Below are 19,457 nucleotides of genomic sequence, written 5' to 3' on the forward strand. Positions count from 1 at the left end.
AGTGATGACTCATTTTTTTATATGTATACATATGGTATGTATATAAAGTGACCAAACTTTTTGTTTAACAAATATACAGGACACTAGAAATCCAAATGAGTCCTGCCTCCCAAAAAGTAGTTACCTTAATGCTGCCCTGAGTCAAAACTTGGTCTTAAGATTCTCAGTAAATCTGTGCCTCTGTTTGGGTAGTTCTTTCCATTTGTAACCCCTTTCTTAGCACATCTTTAAATGTTTAATCCTACCTATCTTTAAGGACTGCTCAAATATTATATCCTCCATGAAGCCTTCCCAATGCTCCCATCAAAAGTAATCTCACTTTCCTCTGAATTCCATCGTACTTCACTTACTTGGGGCCACTTATGCCTTGTAATCAAATATTATATTCATTCTGCCCAGTATCATCCTTATTGCTTTGACATTAAAAGGGGGGCTCAATAAATTGCTATTTGATAATTGAATGACTATGCTTAACAATTGAGAAATCCATCTTCATCTGGTAAATTTTAATTTCGAAAATATCTGTCACTTAGATTCAAGAATGGTACATAAAGTAGTAGGGCTGAGGAGTGCCCACTTCAGAAAAAACTTTCTTGACCAAAATAACACTAATTTGACATGTATATAAATAATCTGAAAGAAATTCCCCAAGGGGAAGCACTGGAATAGGATATAATTTCCCCAGGTAACTGAAGGAAACTGAGAAAAACATGAATCATATAAACTCCAGAATATTTGTTCATAATTCGATTTCATTATTTTATGGTAATACCACGTTTTTTTTCCTAGCAAAAACTGACAATTCTATTAACAAGTTCTACTAATTCTTCTACTCTATTTCGAATTAATTCCTTCTCCATTTTCCCTGCCACACTCAAAGTCCAAGGCCTCATTTTCTTCATAACCAACCAATTTAAAAGTCTCCTAATTTATCTTCCTTCGCATAGTTCTTTCTTTCCTTTAGCATTACTTACAGCACCATCCTCTGTGCCAATGTTGAAGATAGGAACTGGGAGCACACGAAGTACCAAATGAGACCTGTTCTCCAAACTCAACCTAGTTAGGAATTTAACACACATACACAATTCTTCACAATAACCAGCAGCATATATGCTGGCACTGAGAATTCCAAGCAATGGAATCATCTGGCCTTCCCAGAACACAACCTGCAGTCTCCCTCACATGCTATTCTCATCCTCTCCCTCCCACTTTTCCTTTTTCATCATATTGGATAAGGCCTTCTCTTAAACATCCGGCGCTGACGTTTCGCCTCTAATCTCTGCCCAATTTAACTCCTGAGCTAATCAAGGCAGTCTACCTGCTGTAACCTGGAAATGAATTACTCAGGAATACCTTTGTTCTTGACTATTTATCAGCACAATCCTCCCCACTTACTCTCTACTAATTCCTATCTACAACTAATCTCAAGTCATTTCTTTTGTATCTACTGGGAAGTATGTAACTTTATGCAATTTTTTTCATTTTATGACTGGCCGTATTTCTTTTGTATTTGTTTCACAGTACATATTACATACAGTTCCCTAAGTAAGGGTATATATCACAACCACCTACGGTGCTTCTTAAAAATACAAGGGCCTTGATCCGACCCCTGAAGAGCCCCTCTGTACGTGTGGGTGGGAACTGGACATCTTTATTTCTAAAAAGCCCCACTGGCAACTGTGATGCATATGCCAACCTGAAAACCCCTGATTTAGTACAATGTTCCCTATACAACGGACATTCTACTCTTATTAATTCATGCATTGAAGCTCATAAATAACTTTTCCCTAAATAGCTTAACCAGATAGCAACCCCTAAACTACACTAGCTCTGTTCCAAGTGCAACATGTGGTTTTAAGATTTCATTTCCTGAAGTACTCCATGGAGGGACATTATTACCTTGTCTCTTTACATTGTTTCCTATTTGATGAAAAATGGAGGCTTGGAATGCAGCCACGTTAGACAACAGCACATAAGAATGTACTCTGGAGCCTCAGATTAAAATTAGTTATAAAAGGTACAAGAACCCTACAACTAGACATTCTGAATGAGTACAGCATTCTGACTGAATAGATTCTTACTAAATCTATACAGAAGGAAGATCAGGAGTTAAGTAGTGTGTCTCCTCGTCTTCCTAGTTACCAGTCTTCTGAACTGCCTGAGACAACTGAGGGGCCCCTGAAGACTGAGGAAGGCTTTTCAGCAGCTGAAGTGCCTCTAGTACGTTAAAGTGCTTTAATCAGATAAGTAACCCAAGCCCCACCCAGATCCACAGTTGCCTCCCAACCTCCCAGCTACCCTGACACGGCACTATTTACACAGCTCAGTGGGAGAGCAGCATGAACTTTCCAAAGTTGTTCCTCACAGGCAGCAGCAGTCTGAGTCACTGACTCAGGGTGGGAAAGAAAAGTGTGATTTTAGCCAGGGGAGTGTTAGGAGATTGGTCACAGCACCTCTTTTCCCATTTCAGAAGAGGGCTCTGCCTCCTCCAGGAATCGCCTCAGTTCTTAGTCACAGCTATGGGCTACAGGGGTCTGCAGAGCCACTCGGCCACCCCGGAAAGTTGTGAATTGGGGAGGAGACTCCCCGTCCTGCTCCGGCAGGGGCTGCAGATCCCAGATTTCGCAGGCCTCTCCCAGCAGCTCCATCTTGCTTCCTGCCAGGAGGAGGGGCCAAGGAGGAGGGCCCCTGAATCTGGAAAGGCCCCAGCAGGAGGAAGCCGTTTGACAGCAGGTAGTCAGGAATCCATAGCAGGGAATAAAATGAAGTTAGGCGAAAGGGGAGAAGAATCTCGTGGTCATGAATTACTGCATAAAGAAATAACCGGGTTTGAGAGTGCCGGAGGTGTGCACAAGTAGAAATGCCCAGGAAGGGAGGAGGAGACAGACGAGTGGCCGGTAAGACAAGGGGACAAAAGGGCCAGACTCGGGGAGAGCTGTTGAGTAAGGCAGGTCTCGGGGAGAGGGGCAGAAGTATTAGATAGGTGAGCAACGTGGCTCAAACAGAATCCCTGCAAGGAAAAGGCAAGGAATCATTAGGGGAGCCCGCCAGCCGATAGGCCAGACTGGGGAGGCCTAAAAAGGAGCTGAGAACAAGGCTGTCAACGAGAGGAGTGACACCCTGCTGAGAGAAAGGAGCCATCAGACGTCCTTAACAACTAACATTTAAGGAGTGTCTACTGTGGGTCATACGCGGCGCTAGGCACTTTACAAACGCTACTTCGGTGAATCTCACAACAAACCCGTAAAAGCAAGCATTATTATGATTGCCCCATTTTATAGATGAGGAAATTGAGGCCCACAGAGGCTCAGGGGTTTGCTCAAGGTCAGAGATCTGGGGAATCGGGATTCGAACCCATGGTCAGCTGGCTCTGGCGCCCACGCGCAAACCCACAAGCAGAGAGCGGGCGAGTGGGGGCCACGAGAACCACCAGGACCACAGGGAGTTCTCCTGCCCAGTCTCCCCACCCCAGGCCCAGTGCGCTCACCCGGACCAGGTTGCTGACCGCCGCCTGCACGGCGGCCACGGGCGCAGTGAGATCAGGAATGGCTTTGCCGTCCACCTCGCCTTCCTCGTGCATGATCACCAGGTGCGATATCTGCTGCGCTACCGGCTCCAGGATGCTCTCGATAGTGCGCGTATGAAACACCGGCATCGCGGCGGCGAGTGGGGCGGCGAGCCGCAGGCTACAGAGAACGGGGAACAGCGGGGTCGGGAACCCGCGAAGAGTCGGTGCTCGGAGCAGTGACTGCCAAGTCTGGGCTTCCCTCGGCGTAACCAGCCTCGGGGGCGCCCCGCCTCCTCGCGTCGCCGCGCCCAATGGCAGCGCGGCTCAGACCTAGGCCGCCACTCTTATTGGTTCCGCTTCGAGAGGCTCCGCCTCCACCACCGCGCCGCCAAGACCCCGCCCCTCCCCGCCCCCATTCCCAAGGGAGGGGCCTGGGATTGGGGCTGCGCCTCAGGGATTGCGACCGGATTCCCGAGCCCTAACGCCGGGCGCTCCTTATAAGGACATAGTGGGAGAGGAGTGTGTGGTTGGAATCGGTGGCCCCGCCCCCGGGGCCGCCTCCAGCCTGGGCTCTGCAGAGCTCCGCCCCTCTGCAGAATCACCTCTGTCGGGCGGGCGGGCGTCCCGGCGTCCCGCGTCCCCTCAACTCAGGGGGTGCTGGAGTCTGACGAAATCAGGGAGCTATAGGTCTCCCCGCCCCTCCCCAATTTTTCCCTTCACACGACGCCCTCCAAATCCTCTTTCCATTCCCTTTCAGGAATACATGGAAATGTTTTTGGTAAAACATTCAAACAGAAGTGTACAGGGAAACATGAGTGTCCCATTCATTCACATACACCCCACCCAATCCCTTCCTCAGAGATAGTCGCTGTTAACAGTTTCGTGGGCAGCCTTCCAGACCTTTCTCTACTCATTTTCTTGTACATACGTATTTTTTAAATAATTGAGATTAAACATTTTCCTGGAAGTTGATATTTTTCCTCTTAATTAAAATTCTCTGGTCATCTTTCACCAGTGGTAAATAAAGGTCCACCTCATTTTTTTTAAAATCTGTGTGCTATTCCATGCATGAAATCAAAAATTTATATAAGAAATTATTGGATTGTTTTTCACTAATAAAAAGCAATTCTGCATGAACATCCTTGTGCTTGCCTGTTGTTCATATGTTTTGTTTTGTTTTTTGAGAGGGCATCTCTCATATTTATTGATCAAATGGTTGTTAACAACAATAAAATTCTGTATAGGGGACTCAATGCACAGTCATTAATCAACCCCAAGCCTATATCTCAACAGTCTCCAATCTTCTGAAGCATAACAAACAAGTTCTTACATGGTGAACAAAGTCCATATATGTTTTTATGTGAGACCAATACCTAGAAATGAAGTGAAAATAAAATATGTACATTTTCATTTTGATAAATAGAACTAAATTACCTAATCCTCTCATAGTGTACTTTGTACAAGACATCATCTGAATGTCTTCCTCACTTGAAATTCTCCTTTGCCCAAGCTTCATGCCCAGATGAAGCACTTTGACTAATACCTCCAAACAGAAGTTTCTCAAGTCAAGAAAATATTTCTCCAGGTCCCACAGTTTACAAGAGAATAAACTATGCATGGGTTGTCCTGTGCAAATTTCAAAGTTGTGTTTGTCTAGTAATATATACCCCATTTCTGCTGTGCATGTTGCCAAATACTGCCCTTTTCCTTCTCATACCTTCACTTTTTTGTTACTGCTTCCATATCCTCATAAGCAATGGAATTCTACATCTTTAAGCTAACATTTGTTTAGTACTTTATAAGTTCTAGGCACTGTATAAGACCTTATTTAAATTGAGGTATATGCAATATATACTGTTTTATTCTCCCCTATTTTGCAGATGAGGAAATTAAAGCTCTGTTGTTTGTCTAAAATTTCACATAGGACAAGCTACTCAATTTGTGGGGCCCAGTGCAAAGTGAAAATGTGGATCCTTGTTCAAAAAGCAGGGAAAAATGCTGTTAAAGACAGTGAAATATAAAGCTCATTCCTTTCTTTAGCAGTCTCCCTCTCAACTAGTAATGGCACTTTTTCTTTTTTTCCATTCAACACCACACTGCCTGAGCAGAGGGATATATTTGGGGTGAATATAGACCACCCCAGAGGAGCTTGGGGGCCCATGCAACCCACTGGCTGCCTTTAGCCCCTCCTGCCAGCAGTTGAACTGACATACTCTTCCCAGCTAGGGGCAAGGAAGGCCCGCCAGGCATCTCCCCGTCCCACAGGCTTGCCTCCCCAACCCACAGCAGATGGGTAAACTCAAAAGCTATTGTAACCTCTACGCTGAGACTCACTCAATAACTGGACTGAGGGAGGACAAGAGCGTCCCTCCTACCAAGTCAACTGCCAAAACACTGTGCCATTGATAGCTCAGATTGGGAATGGCCACTACAATGCCTCACCCCTAGACACTATGGGGAGCACACACAGAACCCTGCTGGACAGGGAAGGGGAGGGAAGGTTCGGTGGGGCTAAGGGGCCAGAAGTTGGGAATGCAGGCAGCGGAAAACCCTTTTAAGAGAGGTGCTGAGAACATGCAAAAGCTGAGGCTCCAAGCCCCTGGTCATGCTCCATGGTCCCACTGAACTTCTGTTCTAAAATACAAATGCGAAGATAAAATTAAGAACCAAGACAGTGACCTCAGAGCCCCAGACCCCAAAAGTGAGGCTCTTCTGGTGCAGGACCCTGTGTAACTATACTGATTGTCTCATCAAAACTAAAAAAATTTTGTGTAGTGTACCACAGCTACCAAAGCTGCTTTCTCTGCTCACTATTTCACATTAGCAATAGTAATATTTGGATAATGGAATTATATATGATTTTTTCTGTAGTCTGCCTCACTTTGCTAACTGTATACTTATGGATGGTTTAACATGTTCTTGCATCCTATATATTTCCTGCAAACTGGCAGCAAGATTCAGAGGCTTGATCATTCAGCAGTATTTTAACTGTAATATATCATCCCTGCTTCTAATCTTGTACTCCAGGCTACTCCTGACTGGTTGTACTGACCTCTCTAAAATACTACATTGCATATCCAGCCCATGTGCTCCCCTCCATCCACATCCACATCACTTCAGTTCCCCTCTCCCCTACATTCACATGTACCCACTAAAATCTTCCAAGATACCTGTTAACTCATGATAACATCAATCCCTCCGCAGTCAGGGCTCAGATCAACCTTACTTCTTTCTGCTTCCCCACCGTGACTGATCCACAAATGGGTGGGTTAAATAGTACAAAGGGCACAGACTCAGAGTCATCCAGAGCTCAAGCCATAAGCCCAGCTTTACAACTTGATTGGGATAGATCTCTATTCCAAAAGCAAGTGGCTTTTCTTCTCTCTGCCTAAATGTGTTTCTTTGTAAAAGTGAAATAATAACTCCCTCTGAGAGCTGATGTAAGGATTGGTAAATGAATTTTTGTGTAAAGCACCCAGGAGACCCCCCAGTAACAGGGAGCTATTATTATTACTGGAGCAGTCATAAACAGACATGTTTACAATCTCCAAAAATCACTGGTGAACTTTCACTTTTAAGCTTTTACCTACATTTATTTCCCCACCTAAAAAGCTTTGTCTACTTGTCTGCTTGTCTTTACTTTGGTAGGTAAAATTCTAAGATGTCTCCCTAGATTTCGCACCCCTAGGCTAATCCTCAGGACTGTGAATATAATGGATTTTACTTCCATGATGAGGTGACTGTTCTATAATGTAGTTGACCTTAAGATAGGGAGATTATCAGGGCAGGCCTGAACTATTCCCATTAGCCCCTTTAGAGCAGGAAGTTTTCTCCAGCTGGTCACAGAAAAGAAAGTAAAAAAATAGAAGGATTTGACAAGCTGTTGGTGCTTTCAAGATGCAGGAGGCCACTCGTCAAGAAATTCGGACAAACTCCAGGAGCTGAGAGTGTCCCCTGGCTGACAGATAGCAGGGAAACACGGACCTCCACAGCTGCAAGGTGCTGAATTCTTCCAACAGGAATGATCTTGGAAACATACTGATTTCAACCCTGTGATGCTGAGTGGAGAACACAACCACGCCAGACAGGACTTCTAACATATACGATCGTGAGATAATAAATGGGTGTTAGGAGATCATTTGTTATATAACAATAATACAGTAATGAGCCTACCTTCAAAGCCCACTTCCAGTCCTTTCTCTATGTCTTCCCTCTACAAAGTGCTCATGTGAACTGTTTATACAAATCCTTTCTCCTTCACAGAACTTCTCAATTGTCCTTTTATTACATGACCATTTTACATTTCTCTCCTATCTACAACAGGCTTCTAAATATCCCCCAATACCTGTTCTGCTCTTCCTCCATAGTAATAAAACCCCAGATTTAAAGCTGGGCACTTAGTTACATGGTTCCAATTTGATACTTGACAAGTTACAAAGCTTCAGTTTTCTCAGCTCTAAAACAGGGATAATAATGTTTTCAATCTCCCTAAATACAAAGGACTTAGCACATTATAAGCACTCAAAAAATGTTACCAGAGGAAGAGAGGTCACTTCATAGCCTGTGGTAGGCTAAGAGACTCCATGAAACTATGTCAAAAATATTATGTAGTGAAGACCATGTGGTCAAGTTCCAAACAAGAGATGATCACATGGGCTGAGAGTAAGAAAGAATTTATGGATGTGGAACTAAATCTAACCTCAAAAAAAGAATAATGTTTTGGTTAGGCAGGCAAAAGGGCAATAGTCCAGAATGAGCAAGGCCTGGAGGTAGAAGCATGTTCTAGAACAGTGATTAGATGACAAAAGTGCACCCTGCCCTCTTCATCTGAGAGGACTCATTCCAAGAACCCCAGTGGAAGCCTGAAACCAAGGATAACACCAAATCCTATATTTACTATGTTTTTTCCTATACACACATACCTGTGATAAGGTTTAACTTGTAAATTAGGCACAGTAAGAGACTAATAGTAATAAAACAATTATAACAATATACTGTAATAAAAGTTATGTGAATGTGGTCTGTCTCTCTCTCAAAATATCTTAGTATAGAGTACTCACTCTTCTCCAGATGATGTGAGATGATGGAATGCCTACATGACGAGATGAAGTGAGGTGAACGACACAGGCATTGTGATATACAGCGATAGGTTACTATTGACCCTCTGACAGTAAGTCAAAAGGAAGACCACTATTGAACTGAGGTAACTGAAACCATGGATACAGGGAGACTACTGTAGTCAGACTGAAGTAAATGTTCACACAACTCAAAGATAAAGATGAAACGGTAAATTTCCACAGGATTATAACCTACACAAGTGAAGGATTGCTGACACTTGCCTGAGCTTGTGGCTAGCTCAACATTCTCTTTGCCATGTAATTATTTTGAAGGCCACTACTGATAGAGAACATTGTGAAATATGTAAAAATTTAGTATTTCTCAGTTTTAAAAACTGGGGAACACTTTTTGACAGTGGCAATTATTTTACATAGTGCCCCATGATATGGGAAGCTTTAGATTTTTTTTAAGTCCATAACAATTCTCTAAGGTAGGGGAAAAACAAGAAGTACAGCATTCTTTTTTACACAGATTAGGAAATTGAAACATAGTAGCAACTGTCAGTGTGAGTACAATTTATGAAAATTTCAGTCAAGAATAGAGCTGGATATAAAACTCAGTCTTCCACAAGTAGTGACTCTATAGCATCTTACTATGCTGATGGACAGTGATTGCAATGGGGTGGGGGTGGGGGACTTGATCATATGGGCGAACGTAGTAACCACAATGTCGCTCATGTGAAACCTTCATAAGATTGTATATGAATAATACCTTAATAAAAAAAAATAACAAAAAGAAAAAAACTGAGTCTTCCATATTTAGTTGTGATGCTCGGTTTTACTGTATGTTTCTGTGCTCTCCTTCTGATTAGTTTTTGGACTTCCGTATATCAGTTATGTGTCTAAGGATTTACTTACACTTTCTCAATATAGTCCAGTGCCCACCGGGTGAATCTACAACTTACACACACACTGCAGTCCCTCAACTCAACACAGATGTACATTCTTTATCTAGACCACCTCACCATCCTCTTCCCCACACTTTCCCCACTTCAGAACCACACGGTGGCTCAATCAATAGCTCTTCCTTCCCTTCCCCACATGCTGCAAGTACACCAAACCCCACCTCCACCCCACCCAAAACCACAACCACATCCCCCATCACTTTGAAAACAATTTGGCTCTTCTCATTTTTTTTAGACCCCAGCGTTTTTGAGGTATAATTAACAGGACAAAACAAAACAAAAAAATATATGCGTGCACATACACATATGCGCTCACACACACCTGATGTACAACATGATGTTTTGATATGTATAACATTGTGCAATGATTACCACAATCAAGCTAATTAGCACATATATCACCTCATATAGTAAAAAAATTTTTTGTATGTGTAGTGAGAATACCTAAGATCGACACTCTTAGAAAATTTCAAGATGCTATATAGTAGATCTCTAAAACTTACCTTATAACTAAAATTTTGTACCCTTTGACCAACACTCCCCATTTCTCTCATCCTGTGCTCACACAATCCCCTGTTAACTACCCTTCTCTTTGTTTCTGTGAGTTTAACTTTTTTAGATTCCACATGTAAGTGAGACCATGCAGTATTTATCTTTCTGTGTTGGGCTTATTTCACCTAGCGTAATGCCCTCCAGTTTCATCCATGTTTGCTGCAAATAGCAGAATTTCCTTCTTTATTCAGGTTAAAGAATATTCCTCCTCTGTATATGTATAACACATTTTCTTTATCCTTCAACATACACTTAGGTTGTTTCCATGTCTCAGCTATTACGAATCATGCTGCAATGGACATAGGAGTGCAGCTATCTCTTCAGGATCTTTGGATTTTATTTCCTTTGGATGTATACCCAGAGGCAGGACTGCATTTTCCAAAGACAATATCCACGTGACCAACAAGTATTGAAAATGTGCTCAGAATCACTAATCATCAGAGAAATGCATATCAAAACCACACTGAGATATCACCTTACATCTGTTAGGATAGATATTATAAAAAAGTCAAAAAACAGCAAGTATTGACAAGTACGTGGGGGAAAGTGGATCCCGATACACTGTTGAGAATGTAAATTGGGACAGCCATTATGGAAAACAGTAAGGAGGTTCCTCAAAAAATTAAAAATTAACTACCATATGATCCTGCTCTTCTTTCTTTTTTTAAAAAAATTTTTATTAAGGTATTATTGATATACACTCTTATGAAGGTTTCACATGAAAAAACAATGTGGTTACTACATTTACCCATATTATCATGTCCCCAACCATACCCCAATGCAGTCACTGTCCATCAGTGCAGCAAGATGCCACAGATCCACTATGTGCCTTCTCTGTGCTACACTGTTCTCCCCGTGATCCCCCACACCATGTGTACTAAACATAATACCCCTCAATTCTCTTCTCCCTCTCTCCCTACCCTTTGTCCCACACCCCTCCCCTTTTGTAACCACTAGTTCGTTCTTGGAGTCTGTGAGTTTGCTGCTATTTTGTTCCTTCAGTTTTACTTTGTTGTTATACTCCACAAATGAGGGAAATAATTTAGCACTTGTCTTTCTCTGCCTGGCTTATTTCACTGAGCATAATGTCCTCCAGCTCCATCCATATTGTTGCAAATGGTAGGATTTCTTTCTTTCTCATGGCCAAATAGTATTCCATTGTGTATATGTACCACCTCTTCTTTATCCATTCATCTACTGATGGACACTTAGGTTGCTTCCATATCTTGGCTATTGTAAAAAGTGCTGCAATAAACATAGGGGTGCATATGTCTTTTTGAATGTGAGAAGTTGTATTCTTTGGGTAAATTCCAAGGAGTGGGATTCCCGGGTCAAATAGTATTTCTGTTTTTAGTTTTCTGAGGAACCTCCATATTGCTTTCCACAATGGTTGAACTATCTTACATTCCCACCAGCAGTGTAGGAGGGTTCCTCTTTCTCCACATCCTCGCCAACATTTGTTATTCTTAGTCTTTTCGATGCTGGCTATCCTTACTGGTGCAAGGTGATATCTCATTGTGGTTTTAATTTGCATTTCCCTGATGATTAGTAATGTGGAGCATCTTTTCATGTGTCTGCTGGCCATCTGAATTTCTTCTTTGGAGGACTGTCTCTCCATATCCTCTGCCCATTTGTTAATTGGGTTATTTGCTTTTTGGGTGTTGAGGCATGTTAAGTTCTTTATATATTTTGGATGTTAACCCCTTGTTGGATATATCATTTACAAATATATTCTCCCATACTGTAGGATGCCTTTTGTTCTGTTGATGATGTCCTTTGACCTGCTCTTCTTTCTTGACCAATTTTTTAAAAATTCAATGTGGATTTAAATCATTTTCAGCTTTACAACTTTTCCAGTGTTATCACTTTTTTATTGCATTTCAACTTTCCACATTGTATGAAAAAGCTACAAAGAAGGCTATTAAATATCATACAAAATCCCAGCTCCCAGAAATAACTACTAATAATATTTTAATATATTCCCCTTCAGCCTTTTTCTATTCATATGTATTTTTATAGGTGTGTTCAATTTTTTTCCCAGATTTTTTCCTGATAATTTACATGCCATAAAATTCACCCTTTTAAAGCATAGTGTTCAATTTTTATTTCTGCTATTTTCACCTTAACATTATTATATCAAGAACATATGCCCATGACATTGAATATTTTTTAAAACTTGATTTTTATAGTCAAGTTATAGCCACATGATGTTTGAAGTATCAAGAATCATAATTGATCTCTGTATTATTGAACATTTAGATTGTTTCCAATTTTTCATAATTGTAAATAATGCTTTGAAAAATTACCCTGAGCTTTTATTTTTATAAGCATTTAATTGTTGTTTTAACACATTTATTACTTTATGACAGAAGTAAACACCATTGGGTCCCTACTCAATGGGCATTCTCTCCTTCATCCTTCATTTATATAATCTAATATTTTGGACAGACCTATTAGTTATCGATTGTTACATATAAATTACTCCGGAACAATAACCCTTTATTCTCTCTGTCATACTTTTTGTGGCTCAGGAATTTGGAAGTGGCTTGGCTGGGAGGTTCTAGGTTGCCGTCAGATGGTAGCCACGGCTGTGTCATACCTAAAGCTTCTTCAATCACATGTCTGATGCCTGGATGGGGAAGACTCAAAGAGATGAGGGCTTAAATAATGGAGACCTTCAAGCATTTCTTTCTATTTCTATGTGGTCCGTCCTGTGTCTCTCAAGCATGCCAGCTTCAATATAGTCAGGTTTATATAAGGCTCAGAACTCCAAAGACACATCTTCCAAGAGATCAAGGGCTAGACAGAAACTCTATCACCTTTTCCAACCTCACCTTGCAAGTCACAAATACAACTTCCCATCCAAGTCATACCTAGGCCAGCCCAGATTCCAGGAAGGAAACATAGCCCCCACTCCTTGAAGGAGCAGTATCAATGTCACATTTAAGGAGAACATTTGGAAAATATAATCTGCCAGAGAGGCAAATATGATCAGAGAAGGTGGGCCCCTCCCCAAACCTAAGGGATGAATCATGTCTTGTCTGAACCAAGTGTGGTAAAGCCACACTTTGCTGTTACTATGAAAGACACTGCTAGTTGTCAACCCATAATTTATTTCTCTGTCCTCTAATCAGAACCCAGATAAATAAACTGAATTACCTAGGCTCTCTTGCAAGTAGACAGCCAAGTGGTAAGTTCTGCCCAATGAAACTAAGCTAAGAGATCTAAGAAACCTTTCATTTTGAGGATGTAGATACTTGCCCCTTTCTGCTGCATGGGAACACAGCTCCAGTAGTCCTTGATAGTAAGGAGCCAATCAATGCAGTCTACCCACCTGCTCATAGTAACTGATTCAAGAATGAGCAAGTAATTCGATTTGGTCCAACATGAGAAAAAGTGTCTCTCAGGTAAAGGAGCTACCAAAGACAAGTTTTCTTCCCACCAAGGTGCGATGTGAACACGAGAAGCATCTGCAGCCACTTTGCTTTCATGATGGAAAAGTCTGGGGCTCTGAGGACCACCACAGGGAACTTGAGTTTGCAGGAGCACTGTGGGGATGCGGGAGAGAAATGTGTCTTCAGTAAAATTTTTATTTTGGACTCAATCCTCACCTAAACCAGACTGACGTCAGGATTTTTCAGTTGCTGTGTAGTTTAGTCAGGGTTCTCTGGAGAAACAGAACCAGTAGGAACTGTAACTAGGAACCAAAGAGATTTATTATAAGGATTTGGCTCATGCCATTATGGAGGAGGGCAAGTTCCAAGATCTGCAGGGTGAACTGCCAATCGGAAGACCCAGGAGAGTGGTGGTTTAGTTCTAGTCCACCCCCAAAGGCCTGAGAATCAGGAGAGTTGATGATGTAATTCCTGTCAAAGGCTGGCAGGCTCAAACCCCAAGAAGAGCCCGTGTTTCAGTTCTAGTCTAAAAGCAGGAAAAAAGCCAATGGCCCAGTTGGAAGGTAGTCAGGCAGGCAGGAAAGAATTCTCTCTTACTCGGGAGAAGGTCACCCTTCTTTGTTCTATTCAGGTCTTCAAGAGATTGGATGAAGCCCACTAAAAATGGGGGAGAGCAATCTACTTTTCTTTTTAAGTCTGCCTATTTAAATGGTAATCTCACCCCAAAACAACCTTATACCCAGAGTAATGTGTGACCAAATATCTGGGCATTCCATGGCCCAGTCTATACACACAATTTCTAGACATAAAATTAATTTAAAGTACCCTGAGCAAATTAATACCTCTTGTAGTTTAAGCTGGTTTGATTTGATTTCTCTTTCACTTGCAACCAAAAGAAACTAAATTGGTGCAGGCCACCTACTATGTGTCATACTGTGCCCAGAAGTGGACAGAAGTGGTAAATAAGAAAGAGCTTCCAATCTAGCAACATGTATAGGAAGGCCATTACTTTTTTTGAAAAATGTTATTAAAGCATAACATTCAGATGACTACAACCTAGTTGACATCTTGACTGCAACCTCAAGAGAACCACCCAGAAAAGCTGTTTCAGAATCCCTCACCTACAAAAATGTATGTGAGACAACTTTTTTGTTGTATTATGTCACTAAGATATTGGGTAATTTAGGATTAGATCTCTAACAAGCCCCTCCACTGAGGCATCTACTAATCTTATTTCTATCATCATCATAGATTAGCTTTGATTGTTCTTGAAATTTATATGAATGCAATCATACAGTATTGCACTCTTCTGTGCCTGGCTTCTTCCACTCATTGTATCTGCAAAATTCGTCCATATGCTTACATATAGCAGTAGTCTATTCTTCATTATTGTTGTATGTATTTTGTTTCATGAACATACAAAGATTTATCCTTTCTACTTCTGGTAGATGTTTGATTTATTTTCCAAATGATGGCTATATGAATAAAACTTCTATGAATACTCATATGTAGTTTTGGTTGAGCACATGCTCATTTTTCTTGGAAGCCATTTTTTAAATGTAATATTTCTTGCCTCTTCTAACTTTTGCATGCTACTGCCTACTCTGATGTTTTACTTATTAGCTCATCCTGCTATTCTTTCAAAAATGACTGCAAACTCAATCACCTTTTAAACACTTTCAAACAATCTTTAATTTGTACATTTTAAGTACTTCCAATGGTAAAGGAATAATCAGAGGACATTCTGTTTTCTCAGCTGTACAGAAGATTTCTTCATATCTCTCTCATTCCCTTGGGTTTTCTTAATCCAGCAAATGGAAATTCCAGGCTTGTAGATTTTTTTTTTCAATAAATTTTGGTTTCTTTATTCTAATAAGCTGTAAAGCACTCTACAGTTTCAGTGATTAAACTTGCTGATTTTTTTTTTGTATAATTAATCTACAATTACATGAGGAACATTATGCTTACTAGACTCCCCCCATCACCAAGTCCCCCCGACAAACCCCATTACAGTCACTGTCCATTAGCATAGTAAGATGTTGTAAAATCACTACTTGTCTTCTCTGTGTTGCACAACCCTCCCTGTGCTCCCCTGCAACATTATACATGCTATTCATAATGCCCCCTTTCTTTTCCCCCCCTTTCCACCCATCCTTCCCAGTCCCTTTCCCTTTGGTAACTGTTAGTCCATTCTTGGGTTCTGTGTTTCTGCTGTTGTTTTGTTCCTTCAGTTTTTTCTTTGTTCTTATACTCCACAGATGAGTGAAATCATTTGGTATTTGTGTTTCTCTGCCTGGCTTATTTCACTGAGCATAATACCCTCTAGCTCCATCCATGTTCTTGCAAATGGTAGGATTTGTTTTCTTCTTATGGCTGAATAATACTCCATTGTATATATGTACCACATCTTCTTTATCCATTCATCTACTGATGGACACTTAGGTTGCTTCCATTTCTTGGCTATTGTAAATAGTACTGCGATAAACATAGGGGTGCATCTGTCTTTTTCAAATTGGGCTGCTGCATTCTTAGGGTAAATTCCTAGAAGTGGGATTCCTGGGTCAAATGGTATTTCTATTTTGAGCTTTTTGAGGAACCTCCATACTGCTTTCCACAGTGGTTGAACTAGTTTACATTCCCACCAGCAGTGTAGGAGGGTTCCCCTTTCTCCACAACCTCACCAACATTTGTTGTTGCTTGTCTTTTGGATGGTGGCGATCCTTAGTAGTGTGAGGTGATATTTCATTGTGCTTTTAATTTGCATTTCTCTAATGATTAGCGATGTGGAGCATCTTTTCATGTGCCTGTTGGCCATCTGAATTTCTTCTTTGGAGAAGTGTCTGTTCAGCTCCTCTGCCCATTTTTTAATTGGATTTTTTGCTTTTTGTTTGTTGAGGTGCATGAGCTCTATGTATTTTGGATGTCAACCCTTTATTGGATCTGTCATTTATGAATATATTCTCCCATACTGTAGGATACCTTTCTGTTCTCTTGGTGGTGTCCTTTGCTGTACAGAAGCTTTTCAGCTTGATATAGTCCCACTTGTTCATTTTTGCTTTTGTTTCCCTTGCCCAGGGAGATATGTTCATGCAGAAGTCACTCATATTTATGTCCAAGAGATTTTTGCCTATATTTTCCTCCAAGAGTTTTATGGTTTCATGACTTAGCCTTGTAGATTTTTATGTGCAGAGAATTTCCAGATCCCAGATTAACCTTAGCGAGTAAAGCTACTACACAACAAAATTGCTGAATGGCTGATTTTTTGCATATGCTGTCAGTTCTTAAACTCCTTGGTCTTAGGACCTCTACGCACTCCTAAAAATTATTGAGGTCCCCAAGTTTCTTTCATTTATCTGATTTTATATATCAATATTCATGCTTTAAGGAAATTGATAAAACTTTTACATATTTATTAATTCATGTAATAAGATAAATAACATACTTTTATGAAAAATAGTGTGAATCCCCTGAAATATCTTAGAGACTCAAAGCACTCCCTAGACTATACTTGGAGAACCTGATGAGTTCCTTGCCCCTATCAAACCATTTTGTAGCAATCATCTCTTATTTTGACTTTCCAGCATCACATCCATCTTTGTTTAGTGACAAAGCCCTTCTTCCCTAAAGAGAAGATATTCAAGATGGTTCACATGAGGCTGACTACATCCCTTTTTCCACTGAGTAATAAGCTTGTGACCCATGATTGGCCAGAGATTCTTGGGAATTCTCAGGCTGAACTATAAGAAAGTTCTCTCTCTCTCTCTCTCTCTCTCCTCTCTCTCTCTCTCTCTCAACCTCTCTCTTCCTTTCTACTCCCAGATTGTGAATTGTGGCCTGACAACAGCTTTCTTCCCTATCAAGTGGAGAGAATTCTTCTAAGAGATGGAGGGACCCAATCGCTGATGATGTCATTTGAATCATCGGAGCAAAGCTGTGAACTGAGAAATCTCTCCTCTCTCTTCTCCATTGTGTTAGTCAGTTTGCTTTCTGTCACTGGCAGCTGAAGGAATTGGGTTTCTGTCACTGCAACTGAGGAGCCTTAAATACACATCAATAACATTTGCACATCAGTTAATCTTCAATATTTAAGTGTAACATGGGAATTTCAGGCATTGTGGTAGGACAATAGGCAAAATATTTAGGGCATGGAGTCTTCTAGACATTTAGGTCTGTAGTTCTAAAATTTGCCTACACCTGAGAATCAACTAAGGGAGCTTTTCCAAAATACAAATTTCTAGGCCCTGTTCAGAATACTCTGACTCAGTAGGTCTGTGATGGGGCCAAAGAATCTGTGTTAAGTAAGGCCTCTTGGTGATCCTGACACAATCAGTCCAAGATCTGGCATTCAGTAAACATTAATCTAGGAAGCATCCCATTCCATCTGTAAGAACAATACTTACTCTAGTGTGGATTACTATGCCTCAATAAAGAAAAGTCCTTGGATAGTATAGGAATATCATGATTTTCAGAAATTCACCTAAGAGAAATCCTGAAATTTATGAATTCAGTAAAATCTTCACACAAACATAGCACCCATGTACTTCCCAGCCCCCTTCAGCCAACATCATTTGAGGGCTTCTTAGAATCTTCTTTAAATTTCTATCATGTCTACATCTTTGCCAACTAAAATGTTAACATGTGTATGTGTCACACAGCCCTACTCCCACAGTATCTCGTAACTCAGCATTTTGCCAATCTCAGCAGACATCATTCAAATGTGCTAAAAGCTACTAAATGAGGACATCAACTTGAGCAGTATTAAGCTGGGTACCAAAGCAAAATCTATGAAACTCAGGCACAACTTTCTAACTAACTGATCATTGTCAGATTTTCTCTGATCTAAAGTTGTCAGGTAGATTCTGAGAGAAACTCTTCAAGTTCTCATCCTCAGAAATATTTGGAAATGGTGTTTCCAAATAAGGATTTTGTATATAATAATTATAAAGGTTTTGTTTTATGTTCCTTCAATAAAATGTATTGTTTGTTTTTTCAAATAGAGAGGCCCCTATTTCATTAAATGTATATCCAGGTAGTCATAGTTTGTTGGTAACTGGAATTTTTTTTTTAAATTACCCTTTCCAGTAAGTTATTTATAGTTTAAAGGAAAGGTATTTTTAAATTTCTTGATAAATTCTCTTTTGAACTATAAATAAGGTTTATTTTTTGGTAGAGTCTCTTGCTGTCTGGACCAGATAGAAACTCTGGAACCTGAAGAGAACAGAGGAGCCAAGGCCCCAGTGGGGCAACTTAGAGAAAGGAGGTGGAAACCTTTGCCCCTTCAAAGTGCCTCCCAGCCCTGGCCTGATCCACCCACAGGCCCGTGTCAACCCTGGCAAGGACCAGGAGAGAGCTAATTCCCCTGCTGCTTGCTCTCTTTTCTTTGTTGAACCCAACAACCCTCCCATTTCTTTTTTACTTTTCTACACTTTGCTGCATCTGAGGTTAATTGACCGATTTTACATATAGTAGGCTATTAGTAGTTAAGTTTTAGGGGAGTCAAAAGTAATACCCAGATCTTCCACTGCATGGGGACTGGCATGCTAGCATTGTTCAAGTGTCAACTATTATAGTTTGGGGTATTGCGTATAATTATATTACTAACTTTTCTTGAGAGCTCTTGTATTCTCTCCAGTGTGTGACCTTTACAAACTTTGCTTTTAAAAAAGAGGTTTTGCAACCTAAGACAGGCACAGTCACAGGGGGGCCATCAGGCGAGAAATTGGAGATCAACAGAAGTGAGGCTTAGAACCTCACCCCCCCTGTTTTGAGAGAAATCTTCTGCATCCGTGGATGTTTTGTTGCCCTTGTCTAGCCTGGATTAATACTTAGTCTATAGGCACACACCTGATCATCTACATTTGCCCTCTTAGAGCACTAAACTATGTTTTTCTACCTTTATCTTGCATCTACCTACCACTTCAGCATTTTATTAAAAATAATAACAATAATAATAATAATAATAATAACAAAGGAGAAATGT

The 19,457-nt window shown here is 40.8% G+C and overlaps 1 protein-coding gene across 4 annotated transcripts in view; it reads right to left on the reverse strand.

Annotated features, from left to right (window-relative positions):
• VCL (vinculin) overlaps positions 1-3,769 on the reverse strand; it is a 95,940-nt gene extending 92,171 nt beyond the window's left edge. For 2 of the 4 annotated variants that reach the window (XM_017663020.3, XM_017663019.3), the window contains exon 1: positions 3,488-3,767. In XM_017663020.3, coding sequence (XP_017518509.1) covers positions 3,488-3,655 — 168 coding nt within the window. In that variant the 5' untranslated portion in view covers positions 3,656-3,767. Of the gene's footprint in view, positions 1-3,487 lie in introns of all 4 variants that reach the window. The other 2 variants (XM_017663016.3, XM_017663018.3) reach the window with 2 other exon arrangements.
• Positions 3,770-19,457: the final 15,688 nt, after the last annotated feature.

Source organism: Manis javanica, chromosome 7 (genome assembly GCF_040802235.1).
Source record: "Manis javanica isolate MJ-LG chromosome 7, MJ_LKY, whole genome shotgun sequence".
In the NCBI taxonomy this organism is placed as follows: domain Eukaryota; kingdom Metazoa; phylum Chordata; class Mammalia; order Pholidota; family Manidae; genus Manis; species Manis javanica.